This window comes from Copadichromis virginalis, linkage group LG18, assembly GCF_057382275.1.
Source record: "Copadichromis virginalis isolate Kocher_CV1m ecotype Utaka linkage group LG18, C_Virginalis_male_GT1.1, whole genome shotgun sequence".
NCBI lineage: Eukaryota > Metazoa > Chordata > Actinopteri > Cichliformes > Cichlidae > Copadichromis > Copadichromis virginalis.
This window is the reverse complement of record NC_140635.1, coordinates 28576744-28599538: the sequence shown is the minus strand read 5'-3', so window position 1 is coordinate 28599538 and position 22795 is coordinate 28576744. Positions and strand designations below refer to the sequence as shown.

The 22795-nt window shown below is 39.9% G+C and overlaps 1 protein-coding gene and 2 long non-coding RNA genes across 3 annotated transcripts in view; 2 read left to right on the top strand and 1 right to left on the bottom strand.

The window, feature by feature from the left end:
- Window positions 1-22795, top strand: part of gpr158b (G protein-coupled receptor 158b) — a 107436-nt gene that overhangs the window by 10478 nt on the left and 74163 nt on the right. The window contains exon 2 of the mRNA XM_085439864.1: window positions 8459-8564. Coding sequence (XP_085295990.1) covers window positions 8459-8564 — 106 coding nt within the window. The remainder of the gene's footprint in view (window positions 1-8458; window positions 8565-22795) is intronic.
- Window positions 2756-3979, top strand: LOC146688183 (uncharacterized). The gene is made up of 2 exons (XR_014916532.1): window positions 2756-2951; window positions 3560-3979. It is a non-coding gene; the product is annotated as an uncharacterized LOC146688183 (long non-coding RNA).
- Window positions 4223-5378, bottom strand: LOC146688182 (uncharacterized). Its single transcript, XR_014916533.1, has 2 exons — window positions 5025-5378; window positions 4223-4467 (listed from the first exon to the last, which is right to left on the bottom strand). It is a non-coding gene; the product is annotated as an uncharacterized LOC146688182 (long non-coding RNA).

Below are 22795 nucleotides of genomic sequence, written 5' to 3'. Positions count from 1 at the left end.
ACAACTGATGCATTCATCAATGCCTTGCGTTCGTTTATTGCATTGCGTGGAAGTGTCAGGCAAATTCGATGTGATCAAGGCAGCAATTTCATTGGTGCAAGGCACGAGTTCGCTGAAGCCATGAAGGAGATGGATGGAGAGAACCTCAAGAAAATTGGATGTGAGTTTGTTATGAACACACCATCTGCAAGTCATAAAGGTGGGGTTTGGGAACGCCAAATACGCACCGTGCGTAATGTTCTGGCATCCGTTCTCGACCAAGCAGTTAAAAGGCTCGACAGCAGTTCGTTAAGAACCTTCCTCTACGAAGTTATGGCAATTGTGAATAGCAGGCCATTAACATCAGAGCATTTGCACAATCCATCTGGTCCAGAACCCTTGACACCTAACCACATTCTGACAATGAAGTCAAGCATTATTCCCCCACCTCCTGGAAAGTTTATCAAGGAAGATGTGTACCTGCAAAAACGATGGCGCAGAGTACAGTTCTTAGCCAACAGCTTCTGGGAACGGTGGAAAAGGGAATATCTGTTGAATCTTCAGAGCAGACAAAAATGGAACAGAGCAAGACGAAATGCGAAAGTCAATGATATTGTGCTTCTCAAGGATGATTCTGCTCCACGTAGTCAATGGAAGATGGGAAGGATCATAGATGTCTATCTGGGACAGGATGGAAAGGTGAGAAGTGTGAGGTTGTTGATCAGTGACTCAACTCTAGATGCTAGAGGAAGGCGCACCACAAAACCAACCTATCTGGAGAGACCTATTCAAAAGACTGTAACTCTACTGGAGGCTAATTGAAGAGCCACTTTGCCAATCCACAAGTTCAATTAATGTTAAATGTGATTTCTTGTTATATCCATACATGTTACGTTTTATGGGAAAATCACAGGTGATTTGGTGGGAGTGTAACTAACAGTGAAGTGTTCCAATGTTTTTCTTGTGTTTATATTTGTAAGTTTCCTTTAATTGTGGAACTTTGTTTTGTAATTGGTGGTAGCGGAAGTAACGTGCAGCACGGACTGAGTTTGTGGTGACACTAGAGCAGAGAAGCATGGCGCTCTGTGAGTTCAGCTGCATCGTCCTACTGCTTTAAACTGGACTTAAGTTTTAAAGAACACATAAGTTAAGTTAAGTTAAATTAAACCCAATTGTGGACTCACCGTTGAGAGGAGTAGCGGCTCGCGCGAAGAACGGACTTTCTCCCGTTTGGCTACAGCAGGCAATGAGGTGTGTTCAGGGTGCCTCTGTTAATTTCAGTTTCAATGAAAGTGCCATAAAAGGGCATTTATGTGTCTATACCTTTATTGTTTGGATTTACTGTGATAAGAGTTATTGTAAACATGTTGCTTATTGCAATTGTTTTCTTTGGGTAGTTCTCACGATGATGATGATGATGACGACGCTGAGTGATCTTGTCGCCGAACATTGAATAAATCATCTGTAAACAAGAACTTGTCCGCGTGGTGGCTAACGGGAGCTACATGCCTTTCACAAGGAATGGAAGAAGCAAAAGTTTGACATGTGTAAATGAAAACCAGAATAAAATAATTCAATCCCGACAAGAATCCAGCAGCCTCACCTCCAGCACTTTTATATAGGATGGTAAAAAAGATATTGTGTCATTATAAGGAAATGCTATAAGATACTATACCTCTGGAAGCATTTCATGTTTTTCTTTCTTTTATAGAAACCATAACCGAAGTTGTTTCGCTTCAGAAAAGAGCGGCACTGAATTGTAGCTCACATAGATATAAATGATCATGTGCAAATCTGTCAGAAAAACAAAAATAAAGACTTTCTCTCAGTTTTCACTTTCGCTATTTGTCATCAACACAACAGCACAGATAATGTCATTGCATAACCACCGTCTCTAGCTTGTAGTACTGTGCAAAAGTCTTGTGACGCCTTTCCTTTGTTTATATTTTGCTTCCAATGAGCTAGATGTTCTTGTAATTTTCTAAAGTGGCCTTGAGCGTAGCTCTTCGTGCTTTTGAAGGTCTTTTTGTTTTTCTCTGGACATTAGCTTCTTTTTCAGCCCTCGTACCTGACCACTTTTTCAAGAAAAAATTAATTCAAGCATAGAAAAGGCACCTAACTCAAGGAATGAACCACACACAGCAGACAACTTAGCAAAGCACCTATTTTAAATTTTGTCTTTAGGCACTTTCTTACCCGTAGCCTGTTGCAACACTGTCACGATCCTGGGTCTTTTAACTCGGCGCTTTGAGTTTCAGTGTATTTTGATGGTTTATGGTTTATGTTTAAGTTCATTTAGTTATCTTAAGCTCTTTCTGTTTTGCCTTGGTTGCCCTGTTATAGTTCATTGTTTATCAGATTCCCCTCGTGTCTTTGCCCCTAGTGTTTATGTCTCACTCACCCTGTGTTTCATGTCTACATCCCATTATGTTTCCTGTTTTATTTTGAAAGTCATGTGTTCCATGTTCAGTGTGTTTAGTTTTGCGTCCCCTGTATGGGCAGAAATCTGTGCCATCAGAAACTGAATTTGAATAAGTTCAATTTGAATTTGAATTGCTCAGATTGAAACTGAATTGTAACTTGAATAAATGCTTTTGAAAACTGAATTTGAATTAGTCTAATTTGAAATTGAATTTATGGTTTGAAAATGATCATCACTAAATTGAAATTGAATTTATATTTTGAAAATGAATTGATTTGCTTTGAAACTGCATTTTATCCTTTAAAAATTCAGCTCTCGAATAATTTCAGTTTCACTTCTCACCATTCAGTTTCAGTTCTACAATTCAATTTCAGTTCCAAAATTCAGTTTTTTGGAACTTACATCCGGTTCCGGTTCAAGCGCAGATTAATAGAACTACGTTTTACTAGCGGACCGAAAGTGTTACTGACGGGAATCTACAGCGTCTTGAGCTGAATTAAGACTTCAGAAGTCATTAGTCATGTCGAATGACCAGCGGATAAACTCTCAGGTTGGTAATAAATGTACTACATGTATAAGAACAAGCGTCATGTTAACAAAAGATAGCCGTAAGGTAACTGTTATGCTTATTGTAGCTGCTAGCTAAAAACGCTAATTTAGCATAGTTTGCCCTGAATTCAGCTTTGACAAACAAATATGATCGACTGTTTCTAGTAGAATTCCAAAGCTGTCATCTTGGACCCTCTCAGAGTACCCCCTCTGTATGCTTGCAGAGACCCCTACAGTAGGGAAACATGCAAAACGGTGTCCAAACCTTTGTGTTTTAGCTTTATTTATGTCTTACACAGCATCCCAACTCTTTAGCTAACTTAATAACTTTAGCTAAAGTGAATAGTTAGTCAAATTCATTAGTGCAGTATTACTGGATCACCTCTGTTTGAAGTGATATAATGTGATATACAACTATCACTGAAACAGCAAACTTTGTAAATAAGCAAACAACACTTCTCATTCTCTAAACGTTTGGCCACAGCTGTAGATTACACTATCAGTACTTGTTCACTCTTGACAATAATTACATTTCTAAATTCTCTTTGTGCATTTACAGGTAAACAATATCTAATATTTTATCTAAATGACTGCTTTGTCTTTGAAAAGGGTGAAGAGCCTGAGGCCGGTGACAGTCCAGTTCTACTCTAAGTACATCCTTACAGTGGCTCACAGGACAAGGCCACATTCCTGTCCTGCCAGAAGAGAAGAGAAACTTCAGAGTCTTCATGCAGTTCAACCACACCTGTCATATTCCATATGACAGGGGTCTCAAACTCCAGTCCTCAAGGGTGGACTGGAGTCATGCAACTTTTCCATGCCCTCGAGGACTGGAGTTTGAGACCCCTGCCGTATGGTGTTCATGCTGTTTTCTACCCCACAGTTACAGCATGTCTGACTGCCTGTTCAGCATATGCAAAAATATATGAGTTTAAGCATGTGATGACTAAGGCCTTCCATTATGGTGTTTGTCATCACATGTCACAGACATCTGGATGATCATTTGGAATAAACAAAACTAAAAACTTGTTACTTCATCTTTTATCTTTATTATTATTATTATTGTTGTTCTTATTTTACACTTTTCATGGTTAGGCATTAGGTTTATTTGTAGTAGTCCTTTCCAACGTCTTTCCCTCTTCCATGTTACTGTGTCAGCTTGTCAGCATCTATTTGGGTTTGGAAGTGGAACAGAAAGTCAGGAAATCCAAAGTGCCATTAAAACCAGAAGAGGTTCTTATATTTCAGAAGAAGGGATTAATTCAAAAGAAATGACCTCAATGCCATATTTTATTTAGGAACACTAGAGAGCACTTTGCAAAATAACACATTCTTATAATTTCACCCTCAGATGAGCCAAGCTACGACTGTCAGGGAATGTGATGTAGGTACAGAGCATATGAGAGTGGTTAAGTTTGTCTCTTGTCTAGATGAAGGCACAATAGGGATCAATGGCAAGGCGTAGAGATTCAGTATCTTCAGTCTTCAGTGGACACTCCATTTCTGGCACAAAACACCTGTAAAAGATGGTCAATTTAGGAGGTGACCCGACAACTTCAGCCTGTCAAACATAGTAATGGAGCAGTATGTTTAAAAAATATATCTAATTAAGCATGCACTCAGTACCCTAAGAATTATTATGGTAGTTAAACACAGTGATAGTTGTATATCATATTATATCACTTCAAACAGAGATGATCCAGTAATACTGCACTAATGAATTAGACTAACTATTCACTTTAGCTAAAGTTATTAAGTTAGCTAAAGAGTTGGGATGCTGTGTAAGACATAAATAAAGCTAAAACACAAAGGTTTGGACACCGTTTTGCATGTTTCCCTACTGTAGGGGTCTCTGCAAGCATACAGAGGGGGTACTCTGAGAGGGTCCAAGATGACAGCTTTGGAATTCTACTAGAAACAGTCGATCATATTTGTTGTCAAAGCTGAATTCAGGGCAAACTACGCTAAATTAGCGTTTTTAGCTAGCAGCTACAATAAGCATAACAGTTACCTTACGGCTATCATTTGTTAACATGACGCTTGTTCTTATACATGTAGTACATTTATTACCAACCTGAGAGTTTATCCGCTGGTCATTCGACATGACGAATGACTTCTGAAGTCTTAATTCAGCTCAAGACGCTGTAGATTCCCGTCAGTAACACTTTCGGTCCGCTAGTAAAACGTAGTTCTATTAATCTGCGCTTGAACCGGAACCGGATGTAAGTTCCAAAAAACTGAATTTTGGAACTGAAATTGAATTGTAGAACTGAAACTGAATGGTGAGAAGTGAAACTGAAATTATTCGAGAGCTGAATTTTTAAAGGATAAAATGCAGTTTCAAAGCAAATCAATTCATTTTCAAAATATAAATTCAATTTCAATTTAGTGATGATCATTTTCAAACCATAAATTCAATTTCAAATTAGACTAATTCAGATTCAGTTTTCAAAAGCATTTATTCAAGTTACAATTCAGATTCAATCGGAGCAATTCAAATTCAAATTGAACTTATTCAAATTCAGTTTCTGATGGCACAGATTTCTGCCCATACCCCTGTGGCGTCATGTTCATTTGTATAAGCTGTGTTCCCCTGTGTTTCGTGTTCTGCTGTCATGTTTCATTGTCAGGTCGTCTGTTGTTTCACGCCATGCTTCCAGGTTTCATGTATTCATGTTCATGTCAGGGTTTTTCATGTTCTATTTCAGTTTACTCAGTTTAGGTTAATGTTTAGTTTTGCATCAGTTTGCCTTGCCCTTCGTTTGTACCTTTTCATCAGCCTTATTAAACAGCTCACCTTTTGTTAAATCAAGTTACGTTCCATGTTCCAGACATGTTGTGTCTGCGTTTGGGTCCACTATTCACACTCCACACAGTCTGCTTCCACTGACTATGACAAACACATACATTTTCCAGCTTCTTTACCTGAATCTACAGAAAATAGCAAAGATAACACATTTTGATGGACATAAAATCATACCTTTGGCACCAAAACGATGATTCCTGCAGCACTAATAGCTGGAAAATTGGCATATCTCCACATTGTGTGCGGTGTGTTTTTAAAAAAATTGAGGAAACCAGACAAGTGGAGGAGAAAAGAAGATGTGGAAGGCCTAAAAAACTGTCTACAGCAGACAGAATCTGCAAGTCATCTCCACAAGAAACAGGAAAAAGTCCGTCAAAGACCTGACACAGGACCTGAGAGCAGCTTATCCATCTATTGCTCACCTAAGCCTAATCTGAAATAATTTCATTGGAAGGGTCGCTGTGAAGCTGGATTTATGAAATCAGAATTTAAGCAGTATAGAGCAGCACTTTGTAAATAGCTTGGAAGTGACTGATGGTTATCATGAAGCCTTAATGGGTGGCTAAATGGTTTTGATGGATTGCTAGTGAGAGGAGGAAGAATAAATCATCCCAGAGAAATAAAGGACCATCTGTGCTGTGTAAATGTAAAGAATCACTCTTTTAGTGGTACTCAGGCCGAGGCGTACATTTGTCTTCACAATCATTTGTTATGTTGTAGCAGAAATGATCAAATTGTACCCCCATGCAGTGCTTGTCCTGATGTTTCTTTCACTCTAAGAAATTTGTGCCTCATGTTAACACAGATCCAAGCTCTTTCACATCTCTCAGTTTTTACTTCTGCTTTCCACCAAGCCTTGACCTGCGTAAAGGACTCGAGTGCACACAAACACATACAGGCGTAAACACATTTGCTTCTTTTTCTTTCTTGTGTACTCGAGTAGAGGTGGTAGCCAAAGCCTCTCTCTGCGGTTGTTTGTTCCACTTCCCACCAGGCAGATGGGGGAGGGAGGTAACAGGTGTCAGGCACCACTTCACCACAAAGGAGTGGAGGAATTGACAGCGAGGTTTAATAAAAGGTTTAATAAAAGAAAACCAGGCATTATTTATAAGTGTGCATGATAAAAGGGAGATAGAGAGTCATAAACAAAGATATCTATTCACTGTGGGCTACACTGACTTAGCTGAAGTCTCGGGCTGTGCTGTATTTCAGTCACATCCCTCACCAGTTTATTTAACCTTCTTCACTCCACAGTCTGAATCTGTAGTGGCTCACTGCTGCACAGGCCAGCAGTCTCCGTGTATTGAACTTGTTCGGGTCTCAGGCGCAGCAAGAAAACAAGAGTATTTCTCACCTTTGGTGTGAAAATCCTCAGAATCTGATAGTGAACACGGCCGGGAGCAGAGAACACACCCCACATAAATACTGCCTTTAAAAACTTTACACTGGCATTTGCACAGGGAAGCATGGGATCAGATTGTAGTTTACTTTTATTCATAACATACCAGCCTGCTTCCTCAAAGCTCACTACAGCACCAAATGTGCAATAATCCACCGCTGAAAGCCGTCCAACAAATGTGCTTAAAAACTATAGCACTCAGCTGTCGTGGAACTAGAAGCTGTTTATAGCAGCTTGGGTGACCTCTTATTTTTAATTTCGAGTTACCATCAGGTGAAAAATGTTCTCAAAATGAGAAAACTGCTGATATTTCCATTAGCCTAAACTACTGTGTTTAGTGTTAATGATTCTTAGTTAACTTCTTAAACATCAGTATGTTGTCATGGCAACTTTGCGATTCAGATTTATGCGCTTATTAGGCACAAACGTGCTTCAGCCGACTCATCGCATTAGTCATCGTGTTGCATTTGTTGACAGGAAAGAGAAGCCATGATCTTCTGGAACAAAAGTTGTTTGTCTTTGACTTGTCTGCGGCTCAACAAGCAGAAAATAAAGCGACAGGATACAGTATTTGTAGTGAGCCGAGCTGATGAGGCACATGATGAGGCCCATCAGTCAAGGTGAAATGGCCTGACAACCAGATTCTAGCTAAACTGCAGCGAGGCAGTCAGCATCCTGCACAGGATTCCCAGCAACCCAAAAGGTCCACACAAATCTGTGAAAGTGTTCAACGCACAACAAGAACAAAGAAACCGAATTCAGAAAATATGAAAGCTAGCGTTCTCAAATTGGAGGCAACAGGCAATGCAGTCTTGACACTAAAAGCGTTACTTTTTAATTTCTCAGTGTCTGGAAGGAAAAGTGGCACATTATGAATCTGACCCTGCTTCTTTTTCCTTACCTCTGTCTCTCTCTTCTTTTTCATTACTTACCTCCATCACTCTTAATTCTTCTCCCTTTCAATTTATTCCTATTCCTCCCGTTCGGCTACACCTCCCTTCTCCTGCTTGTTGAACCTTTAACCTCACTTCCCCCAAGCATTGCTCTTCTTTCCTGTTTTTAATTTTCTTCCCTTTCATTCTGACCTCACCTGCATCTGTGTAGTCCACGTGCCTCCTTTCTGCTTGTTTTCATCTTCCCTCCTGTTCTGTTTCACTTTTCTTCCATTCCTGCTGAACACATTTGATTCTTCAATTTCATTTGTTTCTTTTATTTACTCCTCTCAATATTTCTACCTCCCTCTTTCCCTCTTTTCTTCTGCACTCTTGTCCTGACTCTTTCCCCGCTTCCTTCTCTCTGACAGGGGCGTTGTCCGCGTGGACGTGAACCTGCAGGATGTGGACATTGACCAGTGCTCCAACAGTGGCTGGTTCGGCGGGACCCATCGCTGTAATCTTACCAGCATGGAGGTGAGTCTGCTGCTACTTCTCTTAATTTTGGAGTTACATTCACCTATTTGTTAATCTATTTGTTTTTCTAAGTACTTGCATTGAATTTGAATGCAACAGTTGAGTTATTTATTTATTTATAACTCAACTGTTCCATTTAATAATAGACCTGAATGAGCTGTTTCACAGAGCCTTCGCTGCCTTTCCTCTCATCGCAGGTTGCCTTTGATCATGTGTCCTCAGTATGAGCATCAGATAACTGACCAAAACCCGAAGAGTAATGTTCTCCATTCACTCAGCCACAGTTCCTGTAAATGTGTGAAACTGTCTGTGAGGAGTGGTACAGAATGGATGTTTTATGCTGCTCTGTGCTGGCCCTCCTTTGAAACTTCTCTCGGACACGAGAAATATGAACAAGGCAACATGCATACTATATTTCTATTTATATGTTTTAAAAAAGGTTTTTAACTGCAGTTTAATACCTCTCCATAAGTATAAGTACTGACATCATTCAATTATTCACCATGAGGCGCAAACAAACTACATCAGAGTGATGCAGAGGAAGGTTTGCACCACCCAAAAGATGCAGATAAGGCTGAAGGGAATGATACTTGGCCGTCGTACAGCAATAAGTAAAAGGCTGATTTTACACACTACCATGTTCCTAATTGAGCCCAAACATTTTGAGTACAGCACTTGCAAAAACACTGTCTTTGATGCACATCCCTTTTCATCTTTCTGCAGTAACAGGCTGATGGGGTATTGTTGTCACCCTGTCAGCTGGGTGGATAGTTGGCAGGCGGCAATATGGACACCCAAGTTGTCAGTGTAAGAACTTGACAACAAAGGGATGCAGGACTTTCACACTGTCACCACAGGTGCATCTGCTAAAAATCCCAGACAAGTCCAAATCTGAGTGACCTCAGCATCAAGGTCATGGGTCAGAGGTCATGTTTTCTTAAAACCTTGACTGGGATAACTTGACAAGGAAGTCATCTAGGATTTTGAAATTGATACCATAGGTGTATCTACTAGGACAGCGGTCCCCAACCTTTTTTGCGCCACGGACCGGTTTATGCCCGACAATATTTTCACAGACTGGCCTTTAAGGTCTGTGAAATACAAATACAACAAATACAACAAAATAAAACTAGTACCGGTACCGAAAAAAACAAGATTTATTCATAACACACGTGAAAAGACCCAGGAAAACCGAGTTAACGATAAAAACGATAACAAAATAACGCTGAAAACCGATAAAAACCCTGAAAACCATACATTTCACACCGGAGCCTCAACTCTCGCGGCCCGGTACCAAACGACTCACGGACCGGTACCGGTCCGAGGCCCAGGGGTTGGGGACCACTGTACTAGGAGGCTGAGGGATAAACAAACAAACAAAAATGAACCTCATGGTAGAGGCAAGATAAGGGATAAGTGGAACAAAACTGATTATTTTACAAAGTAGCTTGTCGCCTACTGACTTAAGAGTTCTGCAGGACTGTCTGCGATGTGTGCGCCTTCTCCACACTAAAGCATTCTCATCTGTGTGACCGGTGTGACAGAACCGGCGGCAGACATTCATCACATTTGTCTCTTTCTGAAGCGTCAGAAAGACAGAGAACGATGAGGTAGTTTTGTATTTGTGTCTGTCTGAGCATCCGGGTGCGGCGTGCGCGTGAGCGGCCTGCCTCTGTAATTGCCATCTCGCTTGTGTCAGTGCCAACGTGTGATGTTTTGCAGGGAGCCTGTCTGACTCCAACATGGGAGAGTGACTGCTCGGGCGTGCATGGCATGTTGCTGCCCATATGATGTATAATAAATGCAGTGTAATGGATTGCAGCAAGATGAGATGAATTATTGACCATGCTCTTTGTTTGCGTGCGCTTCTCTCCCAACTCATCACCAGTCTGTCATGGAGCATTAGAGCGGGTAGGTGGGGGGGATATACAGATGAGACAGATCTCTATGTTTGCATTCTTCTAATATTTTATATATTTTATATATGTTTTGTGGCTGTGACTTTAGGTTTGGCAGCCTTTTAATTGCCAAGGATAACAAGGCTAAGCTGTCCGAGTCTGATCACTGTCATCAAAATGCTTTGAATTACGCTAGGTGTGTGCCCTGTTTATATGTGCACATGTGGCTTTGGTTTGTGTTAAAATAAGTCACAGTGCCATTGCACACTTGTAAACTTTTACTTTTTTGCTCAGAACATTTTCTTTCAAAATGCTGTCACTACAGTTGGACTTAAAACGTCATGGAGGGACAGTTTGAGACGGCCATCGAAGAGCTCACAGCTTCTATGATTAATTTCCTTCACACACTATATTTTTGGCCGAGCGGCAGCCAGTGATTCAGTGCCATCTTGAATCCGCAGTGCTGTTTTTCTCTTGTTGTTTGAAATGTAATGAGGAGCTTAGAGAGCAGAAATTAAGACACTGGCAAACAGCACAGAGTTAAAACTTTATATTGCAAATGTTTTCATAGAGAGAGCAAATATTGACCAAGAAACAATATCATCCATCTTGTCCACGGATGATTTCATAGAGTAATGAAATCCACAATTGGAACAGACTTTTCTTACAGCATTTATTTAGACACGCTACAGCTGATTGCTCTCTGAGAACTTTAAAAAGGAGGGCAGTGTGGAGCCAATGAGTCTAGCATAAATTACACTATATTGTCACAAGTATTCACTCACCCATCCAAACCACTGAATTCATGCATTCGATCACTTCCATGGCCACAGGTGTATAAAATCCAGCACCTAGACATGCAGACTGCTTCTACAAACATTTGTGAAAGAATGGGTCGCTCTCAGGAGCTCAGTGAATTCCAGCTTGGTACAGTGATAGGACGCAACCTGTGCACCAAGTCCAGTCGTGAAATATCCTCACTACTAAATATTCCACAGTCAACTGTTAGTGTTGGTATAACAAAGTAAAGCTGATTGGAAACAACAGCAACTCAGCTGCGAAGTGGCAGCCCATGGAAAAATCACAGAGCGGTGGCTAGGAATGCTAACACACATAGAGGTTGCCAACTTTCTGCAGAGTCAATCGTGACAGACCTCCAGACTTCACGCGGCCTTCAGTTTAGCTCAAAAACAGTGTGTAGAGAGCTTCATGGAATAGGTTTCCATGGCCAAGCAGCCACATCCAAGTTTTACATCATCAAGCACAATGCAAATGTTGGATGCAGTGATGTAAAGCACTCTACCACTGGACCCTAGAGCAGTGGTTATGCTTCTCTGGCAATCTGATGGACAAGTGCAGTGTGGCGGTTGCCAGGAGAAAGGTACGGTCTGACTGCGTTGTGCCAAGTATAAAGCTTGGTGGAGTGGGGCTTATGGTGTGGGGTTGATTTTTAGGAGCTGGGCTCACCCCTTAGTTCTAGTCAAAGGAACTCTTAATGCTTCAAACTAAGACATTTTTGGACAATTTCATGTTCCCAGCTTTGTGGGAACAGTTTGGGAATGGCCCCTTCCTCTTCCAACATGGCTGCGCACATTGCAAGGTCCATAAAGACATGGATGTCTAGAAGATCATGACTGGCCTGCACAGAGTCCTGATCATTGTCTGACCTCAAATGTACGTCTGGAAGAATAGTCAAACATTTCCATAAACACACTCCTAAACCTCGTGCCTTCCCAGAACACTTTCAGGTGTTATAGCCACACACGCTATGGATTAAGAATCGGATGTCACTCATATGTGTGTGAAGGCAGGCATGGGAATACTTTTGGCAATATAGTGTATCTGGTACAACAAATCTTGACTCTTGCACACTTTTATCTGCATATTCAGAGAGAAACTAATATTTAATCTGCACGCTATAAGCTTAGCATTTTAGCATGCCTCTATAGCATTTTGTAGATATTTCTTAATGTATCTTTGATGTAGAAATGCTCAGTGGCATTTTGATTTCCCCTGAAGGTGTTCGATGCACAGACTGTCAGATAAATAAAGATAGCTGAGGATAAATAAAGAGACGTGAGAACCATGTGAAACTGTGATATAGAGCTGTCATGGTAGCAAAGGAAAGGGACTCTGCAGTAAATATAACCCAACGGCACGCTGTTAGCTGGTCTTTAAACGCTACTGAGCACTTAGGGAATATAAGTTGCTTGTCTTTGACTTAACACTCTGCGAGGCAGCACATGACTACAAACAGTGCATTTGTGTCTATTTCATAGCAATTTCTTACGGTTTTCAATTTCCAACGCGACATGTCCAGTTTCTTGTTTCACTCTCACCCCTGCCCTTTTCTTTCTTTCTCAGTGTCTCGTTCATTTCATTTCTTCATTTCATTCTTTTCTCCTGCCTGATGTAATTAATTGCTTATTGCCGAGCACAATTCAGCCAGCCCATTACTCCTATTTGGGTGTAGTTCTTTGGGGACTTTACCTCAATTTTCTTGCTCAAATCAAAGCCCGAAAAGAGTGCAGGCTTAAGCCTTAACAAAAATGATCTGGCTGCTAATATAGTGTCTGAGCAGCTATACCACAATCACAATAAGGACCAAGCAAGGGGAAAGTGCTTCTTTGTCCCAGTGTCCCTATTAAACAACAGTTCATTTCTAAATCCTGCTAAATACATTTTTGTGGGAAATGGGCTGTGGAAAGTTGATGTGAGGCTCATTGCTTTCCCCCATCCAGTACAAACATACCCCGAGGCTTTGTCTCACAGTGAAACCATAATAATGAAACAGTCTCTTGTAATGTGATGGAGCATCGTGTCTCCTCCAGAATGTTTGGAAAGTAATAGCACAACACCCACTTTCTCACTGTTGCTGTGATGTAATGGTTCAGTCAGTTTGTAGATGATCAACTTTTATGTTAACACTGCAGCTTTTCCTCCTCTCTTTGTTTTGCATACTGGAGAAAAAGCCTTTTCAGTGGAATGCCTTTTTCTTGTTTAGAGGCAGTTTTGCAAAACAGGTTTGGGCAGGTTTATTTTCTGTAATTTATCCAAATGGTATATCTAATAAACTGAGCTTGATTGCCTTTTTATGAACTCTATCGCCAAATTGCAATTCTGAGAATCATTTTGGCACTTTTTAAGTTTTTTTCCCCTTTTTGCTTGCCGTAGTACTACTGTATCTTCCAACAATAGAATTAACTTTGAGTAGCCCCTAGAATTAGGGGGTGGTTATCAGTTTGATTATCTGACCTTTGCTACTGCAGCTTTGAACTTCATCTGAGTTGCAAATTGTAAAATGTTATGTCATGATGCATCATTTGGACTGTAATTATCACCAGCCAAGCTGTAAAAAGTATTCATGTTAGCCTACGAGTTGCAATTGGTGCAGTGGTAAACTGTGTCACCTCACTGCAAGAAGGTTCCTGGTTTGAACCCCACTTTTTCTGTGTGGAGATCTTTTATGTTACATATAAAATATAAAAACTAACACGTGATTAATTGGCGATTCTAAATTTGCTTGTGGATATGAGGTAGATAAAATGCTTTAAATGATTAATTATTAAAGTGTGCTAGTTGAATATACAGTTTTAAAAAAAGAGTGCCCCAGTCACCGAGGCCTAAAGACCAGTAATGGCAGGTCGCTCAGCAAAAATGTATATTTCGTGTGTGGTTGCTGGAAGCTGCTGGGTGAAACTGACTGTAAAGCAGTGTATGGTGTTGCACTAAAAACCTTCCTGTTCCGTGTTACCTGTTCAAAAATTTCAGTTGGAGTGAAAAACTCTATATGACTAAAATTTTAATCATATACAGTTTTATATTATTTCCACTACTAAAAACCTGCCTTAAAAGACAGACATATTTATGTTAATTTATCATCTTATTCTTCTGATGTTCATTAGATAGCTGCATATAGTTAAATAGCAAAAATGACTGTTAATAAACATCAAATTTATAATAAAAACATATTTATTCTTCTTCTTTGCAAGCTGCATACTCAATGTATAAGACAAAGTAATCAATTGCAGGCACTATTAGCACCGTTTAAGGAAGGCTTATTAACTGCTTAATTACATGATAAATATATATGTATATAGGTACAGTTATCCTAAATTGTCCCTGCACTAAAACTACTTAAATAAAAAATATTTACAAGCAAGCTACACACAAGGTACATGTAATATCAACAAAATACACATGTACCGTATACGTAATGCTGGTGTTCATTTTCAGATCAGCTACTACACACAGTATATATGATTCGTAAGGATTTGAGTGTTATAATTATTTTTTTAAAAAGCAAACACAAAAGCTTTATAGGTGTTGACTATCCTGGTGCCGTTGGCCGTTTAAATTGAAAGTTTAGCCAGATTGAGGAGGAGTAAAGGAACAGATATACTTACATATGCTACGATACTTATAGTAAGAGATGCATTTAACCAGTGTATGTCTTAAAAAACAAAGTGCATGTTATAATAATTCTATTGCTGTTGTTTATAATAGCAGCATCATATTTTGTACTTTAAACGTATTTATTTTAAAGTAATTTTAAGTCATTATTATTATTATATTTCCTATAATCAAAATGTAAAAATGCCAAACAATATACTCAAAAGAAGATTGTAAGTGTACATTATCTCACCAATGAATTTTTTATCCTTATGGCAACTTTTTGCTGGCAGTCATAATTTTCTTTCCTTTATATAGTTAAGCTTTGTTCTTCCCCTCCTTCTCCTTGGTCTCTTTCCCGGTCTGCCCAGATACAGCAGCTGAGGAGGAAGGTAGGATGTGTCACCATGAACCAAATACAAGACTTCATGCATTATGGATAGTCAGTCGTAGGGGAAGCATCTTACATAAGGAGCCACTGCTTATATAATTAGATGAAGACTAGAGGATGATTAGTGTGGGTGATTTGTGACTGGATGCAGATAAGTAGGTTTATGCATTTTGTTTTGTGTGTACTATTTTTTAATCTAAGTCGATGTTAATGTGTGTGCGGGATGTTTGCATTTCTGCCTGTCGGTGTGTGCGTTTTCTCTGCCCATCCTGTGAATTGTGCCACTGGAGATAAGGCGCTTCAAAGGCAGAGCTCTACTAATGAGTGTAAACTGCTGTGACAGCCAAAGAGGGTTACCCCCTCTGTCTCTCTTCTGGCTTTCTCTCCTCAATCAGCCATGCTTCCTCCTCTCCCTTTCTTCCTCTTTTCCACACTCTCTTCTTCCGTGGCTTTTCACTTTCTCCCAAATTTCTCTATTACGCCCCACTCATCTGCCGTGTAGCCCACTCTTGTTTCCATTTTTCTTACTCTAACAGCTGTACCGCTTATCCATGTTTCCCTTTTCTTGCCAATTTCTCAGAGGAGGGCAAAAAGACAGGCTAAAAAAAAACTGCAAAAAAAACATGTGATTCTCTTGCTTTTGTTAGCCCTGCACATGAAATAACTGTATGAAGTGGCCAACTGAATTCACCATTCTTCATCCGCTGCTTTAAATGCTGTGGCAGTTGTTGAAACTTCTTCTAGTACTCACACTTACTCTCTGCAGACCCTAATTTGTGGGTTTACCTCCAGGGAGCGACATGGAAATCACCATTCTCAGCAACCTTGCTGGACAGAGGAGCACCATTATTTCTGGCTGCAGCTCAGCTACCTTTTATAATGAGGTTTGAGTCCTTCTGTTCTTAAAAAAATTAATTATCTGTACACATGTGGCCATTCTGCAATACAATCAGACCGTATGGGGTGAGAAAAAAGGGACATGAACATAAATGTTTGCTTTTGCCTCACTGTGTAGAATTTGGTGTCCTTATCAACCCCGGCACATTGCTGCGGAAGAAGAGGATTGAAGCTTCACAAGTCTTAAACTCAGTATAAATACTGTATGTAAGGAAAAGGATACCCAGCTAAATGGGAAACGGCAACAGCCTGTGCAGATGTTACCACTGAAGGATGTTCAGGTGTAAAGATTATGCAAATTTTTCTGCAATACGAAGTACTTTATTTGTCAGAAAAAGAAGACGCCTGACTGCCTTTTACCTGCTTTAACAGTAGTAGTTGAAAAAAAAGGGTGATTCTGGGAGCAGAGAAGACAAAATGTAACCTGCTCTGCTCAGTCTTTTCCTGTTTCGCAGTCCTTTTTCTGTTTTGTTCAGCCAGAGGCTCTTCATCTCTCCTCAGGGAAGTGTGAAGCTCCACAGCCTAAGTTGTGATGAAGTGTTTGAAGACTTAGTGCATCTGTACACCGTTCGGCAATCCATGCATGTGTTTACATTTATTTCATTTTGCTTTTTTCATCATCAAAGAGACCATAAGGAGTAAAATTCAAAACTGCATTAAGGAAGTTCAAGCTAAGGTAAATAATTCCTCAATTTAATGAAGCAAGCTTTGCTGTGGAACTAAGCTAAATTTTGCTTTATAGTAGAAAATCTTTTTCCTCCTGCAGAGCCCTGAAGGCAATGTAATAAGCATAAATTCACATTAATGGACTGAACCATATCATCACAGAGTATTGCCACTTTGGGTGATCCTATAAACATTCATGACTGTGTAAAGTTAACGGTTTCTTTCCAAATGAGCCCTCTCATACAGTAGAGACGTATCTTATTGAATTAGGTATGTTATATAGCATCGATGGCTGTGTCTGACTGACACAGTCCAGATTACCAAGTGCATGATTTGAAGAAAATATTACAGCGGGAAACAAACTTTAGAAGAAGCTTTGATGAAAAATGATCAGCAGCTTTTATTAAATTCAACTGAACTAGCTTGCTGAGACTTTTGAGATAATAATGTGGAAATACTTAAAAAAGAAACGAGGACAACATTTATTTGTTGTGGGCTCTGAATTGGAAGTTATGTTTATTAGTAACCCACTTCACATGAAAATGTAAAGCCAATCATCCATTTTTTGCTAACTGTTTATCCAGTTCACATTGGTATGGGAGTTAGTTTCTCTTCCAGCTAGAGTGCATGTTGCCACGGTATCACAGGGCTCGAAATGTTACGTATTTCGGTTGTTTAAAATAACAGATTTCAATTCAGTTTTATTTATATTACAATCACAAAACGGTTTATAGTGTAAGGCAAAGACCCTGCAATATTACAGAGAACCCCATCAATCTGATGATGAGATGGCAGGGAAGAAAAACCCTCTTCTAACAGGAAGAGAGCTGCAGCAGAAGCTGGCTCAGGGAGGGGCAGCCATCTTTAAATTAACCCCAACTTCAACTTATTAGTGGGCGAATGTAAAAAAAAAAGATTGAAAAGGAAAATAGTGATTCCACAAACAACAAACAGGACAAAATCTAAACTACAGGAGAGAATAGATGAAAGTTAATCCACTGCAGAGTTAAAAGAGGGTTGTGAAAGAGAAGTGCTTATTGCATTATGGGAAGTTCTCCAGCAGCCTGAGCCTATAGCAACATAACTAAGGGCAGATTCAAGGTCACCAATAAAAAGCTTTACAATTTAACATTTCAGTGAAAATAATATGGAGCACAGAGACAAGTATGTCATTTTACAGATGTCAGAAAGTAACAGGCATGCCAGCTCAATACAAAGTTTTAATAAGTAGCTGTTGCTGCTCTGTGCAGTTAACAGGATTTACAGTATTTGACTTCTTTAAAGCTTAACAGTAAAATTATTCTTTTCTGTAATCATGTGTCCCAAGAGACATGTTACTGATCTGAACAAAAAATCAACTTCATAAATAGAGAACATAAATGGTAAATGGCCTGTATTTATATAGCGCTTTACTAGTCCCTAAGGACCCCAAAGCGCTTTACATATCCAGTCATCCACCCATTCACACACACATTCACACACTGGATGTGTGTGTGAATGGGTGGATAACTGGATATAAAAAAATGTGATATGTAATAGGCTGTAATTCTTCAGCTTCAGCTTCCTCGTAACGCTAATGCAGTAGCTAATTATTAGTTAATAACAAACTGCTGTGTTTTTATAGATGCCATCGATGCCAGTGTGAGTATCAGTCTTCTCTCTTTATTTTAATTTCAGTAAATGTAACAGCTGTTCAATATTCACTACAAGACGTTGTGCTCAGCTCATTTCATGTTAATTGAAGTAAATGAAGAGACTAAACATTACAAATGTGGGACCAGAATTTTTTAAAAAAAGGAAAAGGTTTTATGAAGTTGGACTGAGAACTTAGAATCCAGTGTTTCTGGACTTTAGCACTGAATCCAGGAAGTCGTAATGAGCTGCTTTGCAGACGTCATGCGTCAGCGTTCTATAACTGGTTATTTTTTTATTTTTTCCAATTCTGTAAAACAAACAAACAAACATTTACTGTCATATTATTTTCGCTTGACAGCTATGCAAGTGGGAGCTGTGTGAGTTCAGGACCCAGGGTCTATCAATTGCAGTAGCATATGTCTTAAAGGGACAGTCAGTTGTTTTGTGAATTTATTTAATAGAAAAAAAGGAAAACTGTTTGTTTCGCCAGTTTGTGTAAGCCACCATGCCACCTTGAATACAGTGGTTGAGATGTTGTCTGTGGCTATATACGTACTACACCAAAGGCGGAGGAGACGAGAACTCGGAGACGTTTGCCTGCCGTAGAGACAATTCATGTCTGCACCCTCAGACTCAAGATATGAAGGATCATACCTATGTTTTGTCATCTGAGAAATGATCCCCTTCATCAAAGAAGATTCCCAATATTGTTGCAGTTACTTGTTATCAGCAGAGTAGACATACCACCCTCCCATCTCCCGACAGCTGGCGACAAGCCAGCTAAACAACAACAACAGCTGGTTATAAGTTAATGTTATGACAGCTAGTGTCAGCTCGAGTGTCTTAAAAATGACACTTTCCCTCTGATAAACAGTTTTAATACTTAATCACGCTGTATGAGAGTTTATTCACTAAGCGTCAGTGCACAGAGTTCAGAACCACTTTAGAGAAAGTTTCACTAACACCGTGGATACATATTGTACTGAGGTAAACAGTGACCTTTCAACCCACACTCACTACAGGGGTAAGAGTTGTTTGTCCTCCAGCAGCCACCGTAGCTAGGAATTTGCACTTGAATTGGGAAGGATGCTGACATCTAGTGGGGAAAATTTACATACTGTAACTTTGTGTTTTTTGCCTTATGATTTCGGCATACATTTTGCAGTGTATCAGTCCTATTCTGATAGATTTTAGTGGGCTTGATGTTGTTCTCCTATATTTAGAATTTTCAAGGCTTGTTTTGTAGTGTTTGAAACTTGAAATAAACTCTGTAGCAGATCTTTGTAGCTCTTTAATACCAGTTTTCCCTCCATATTATTATTACAAAATCATCTTAAATAATTTTCTTTAATCCTTAATAAGGTTGATGATGCGTGGTGTGATGTGAGTAGGGATGGTGAAGACACAAATGCTTATAGGAATAAGAAGAGGATGAGAAGGGGAGAGAGGAATTAAGAATGACAGCAGAGAGGGACAGTCGTCAGGGAGGATTCATCCTCCACAGAGAAACACCATTCACTCTCTAATCTGCTGCCCGCAGCTCGGCGGCTGCCACGGCAAAACTCAAGAGCCTGTCAAGTCGGCAACAGCAGTTGGATCTTAATTGAGTGAGGCCTCCCAGACGAGCCCATGTGGGGAGCTGGAGACCACCCACCCAGATGTCTGTGCGGGAAAACATGAGGGTTCATCTCATAAGTCTTAAAATGCCAAGCGAGACTTTCGTTCCATTCCTGATACATTTCCTAAGGCTGCTCAGAAAATCTGTGGTGACATTGTGAATTTCTTGCTCTTAATATAGATCACAGCCCTTAAATTCTGAATTTACAGACCTATCGTTTCTGTCCCTCTTAATGTTCTTTAAGTGTCACTCAGCTCAGTCCTCCCGGTGACACTCTCCACAGTCATAGCACTGTCTGTAACAGCAACAAGCCACCAATCAATAACTGGCTATATATCTCAGTTTTTGCCTCTGAAATTGGTGGAGAAATTCCAGACAGGCTTAAGTCCAAGGTCTCCTCTCCTCAGACATCCAGTATTTCAGTAGCTGGTAGTCTTGTGAAACAACAGCAGGCAGCTTCTCTGCCCAGGGGACAGAGTGATTGTAATGCTTTTAGGGTTTAATGCTTTCAGGGTATTTATAGATCTCTGAGGGACGCTGAGTGCTCTCTCTCTGTCTCTTTCTCTCTGCCTCTTTTCCTCTCTTGCCAACTCCCATCTTGGTGTCGTGTTCACAGCTTTTTATCAAATTGCACAGTGAGAAATGTGAAACAGGTACCACAGGCTGCAGTCCAAACATGGGGGGCCTGTATGTGAAAGTGACAGATAACTTATTCTCAGGTTTCAGTACTTCAGCAAGGAAAAAAACTGTATTCACCTCCATGTTGTATGTTTTGCATTTGATACCTAGTCTATCGTGTGATAACGTCGTGTGGTATTTTTCTCAGGTTGGCACTACGACTTGTGGTTTTGTTTGTTGGAAAGAGTGGCATGCACTGCACTCACCAGGTGATAGTGGGTTGTTATGAATGTAACAGTATTTTCTGAGTTTGGACATTCGTCTCACAAACATTTTTAAAGCAAAAGCAACCTTAACGTGTATTTTTGTGATACTTAGAAGACTAAGATTTAAACATTAGTTAGTTTCCTGGAATTAAAGACGACAGATTTGCTGTTATCGAATGACAGCTGCAGGCACAGTTTCCCTTCCTAGGGCCCTGTTTTTGTCCTCATGTAAGGCCAGCATTATGCAATCAATTCTCATCTGACTTTTTTCTACCCATACCTTTGAATCACCCCTCTATGTTAACAATTTGTATGAGGATTTATATGTTTGGGACAGGTAGAGGACATCATCTTTAGCTATCTAGCTAGCTGTTAAGTGTTGCAATATCTGCAAAAACAAGAAGAAGGCTGGATGGGAGAGATGTTACTGTACAGCTGGTGAAGACTGCCACATTAGCATTTTTTGGTAGTTACTGGGAAAAATACATTAATTGATCAAAGAAAATGCTGCTGCTCTGTTTGATTCTAGTGATTAGAGCTTGCCAAAAACTGGTTCAGAAAGTTCAATTGAATTCAGTTTTATTTATATAACACCAAATCACAACAGCAGACACTTCAAGGCACTTTGTATTATAAGATAAAGACCCTACAATAACACAGAGAAAATCCCAACAGCCAGACGACCACCTACGAGCAAGCATTTGGTGACCGTGGGAAGGAAAAACTCCCTTTTAACAGGAAGAAACCTTCAGTAGAACCAGGCTCAGGGAGGGGCGGGGCCATCTGCTGCGATGGGCTTTTGGGTGAGGGTAAGGAAACAGGACGAAAGGGAATTAGTCCCCATAGACTCATAAACGTCCAAATTCATGATAAAATCAACATGTTTACAGATTAGCACACAAAAACAAAGAATAAAAACATTGTTATTTTTCCATCCATCAATCCATTTTTCTCCGCTTATTAAATTCTGGGTCGTGGTCGGGCTGCAGCCTGTCACAGGTGTCATGGGGCGAGAGGTGGGGTATAAACTCTACACATAGAGACACTGACACTCACATTCACAGCTCTGGCTAATTTAGAATTACTGTTTAACCTAACCTGCATGTCTTTAACTGTGGGAGGAAGAGCACCTGTGGAGAGCTCACACAGGCAGAGACAGAACATGCAAACTCCACACTGAAAGGACCCTCAGACCTTCTCACTGCATCCCATCAGTTGTTGTTGTTTTTTATAATTATTATTATTATTATTATTATTTTGTTCCAGTAGAAAATTGCAAATAATCACATAAATCCACTAAAGTGAAAATGATGCATCACTGTAGTTGAACTACATGTCGTGTGAAAATAAAGTACTTTGCCTGTAATAGAATTTTCACAGTAAATCAGTTATACAGATTTTTCTGTTATTTTTTTGGAGCTTGCCAACATTGTGATAATCACACTGAACTCAGATGTTTGGCAGCTCGTTCAGGAATGCAAACAGATGTCATTATGTTGCACACGCACGAAAAATGAAGAACATTTGCAAGCAGGCTTGATGTACTGAATGTTAGGATGTTAGATGTGGCTAATGGTTAGCACCGTCACCTCCCAGTTAGAAGAGCCTGGGTTTGAATCTAGTCCCAGTGTCTTCGTCATTTGTCTCTGGGTACTCTTGTTTCTTCACACAGTCCAAAGACATGGATGGGGTTATGAGGCTACTTGGTAATTCTACATTGCTTGTATGTGTGAACGGTTGTCATTCTCTGTGTGTTAGACTATCAGCCTGTTCAGTGCCCTGGATGTCACCCTCACCCTGTAAACCTGTATTGGATCAGAAAAAGACGAATGGATACAGTCTTATTAGAG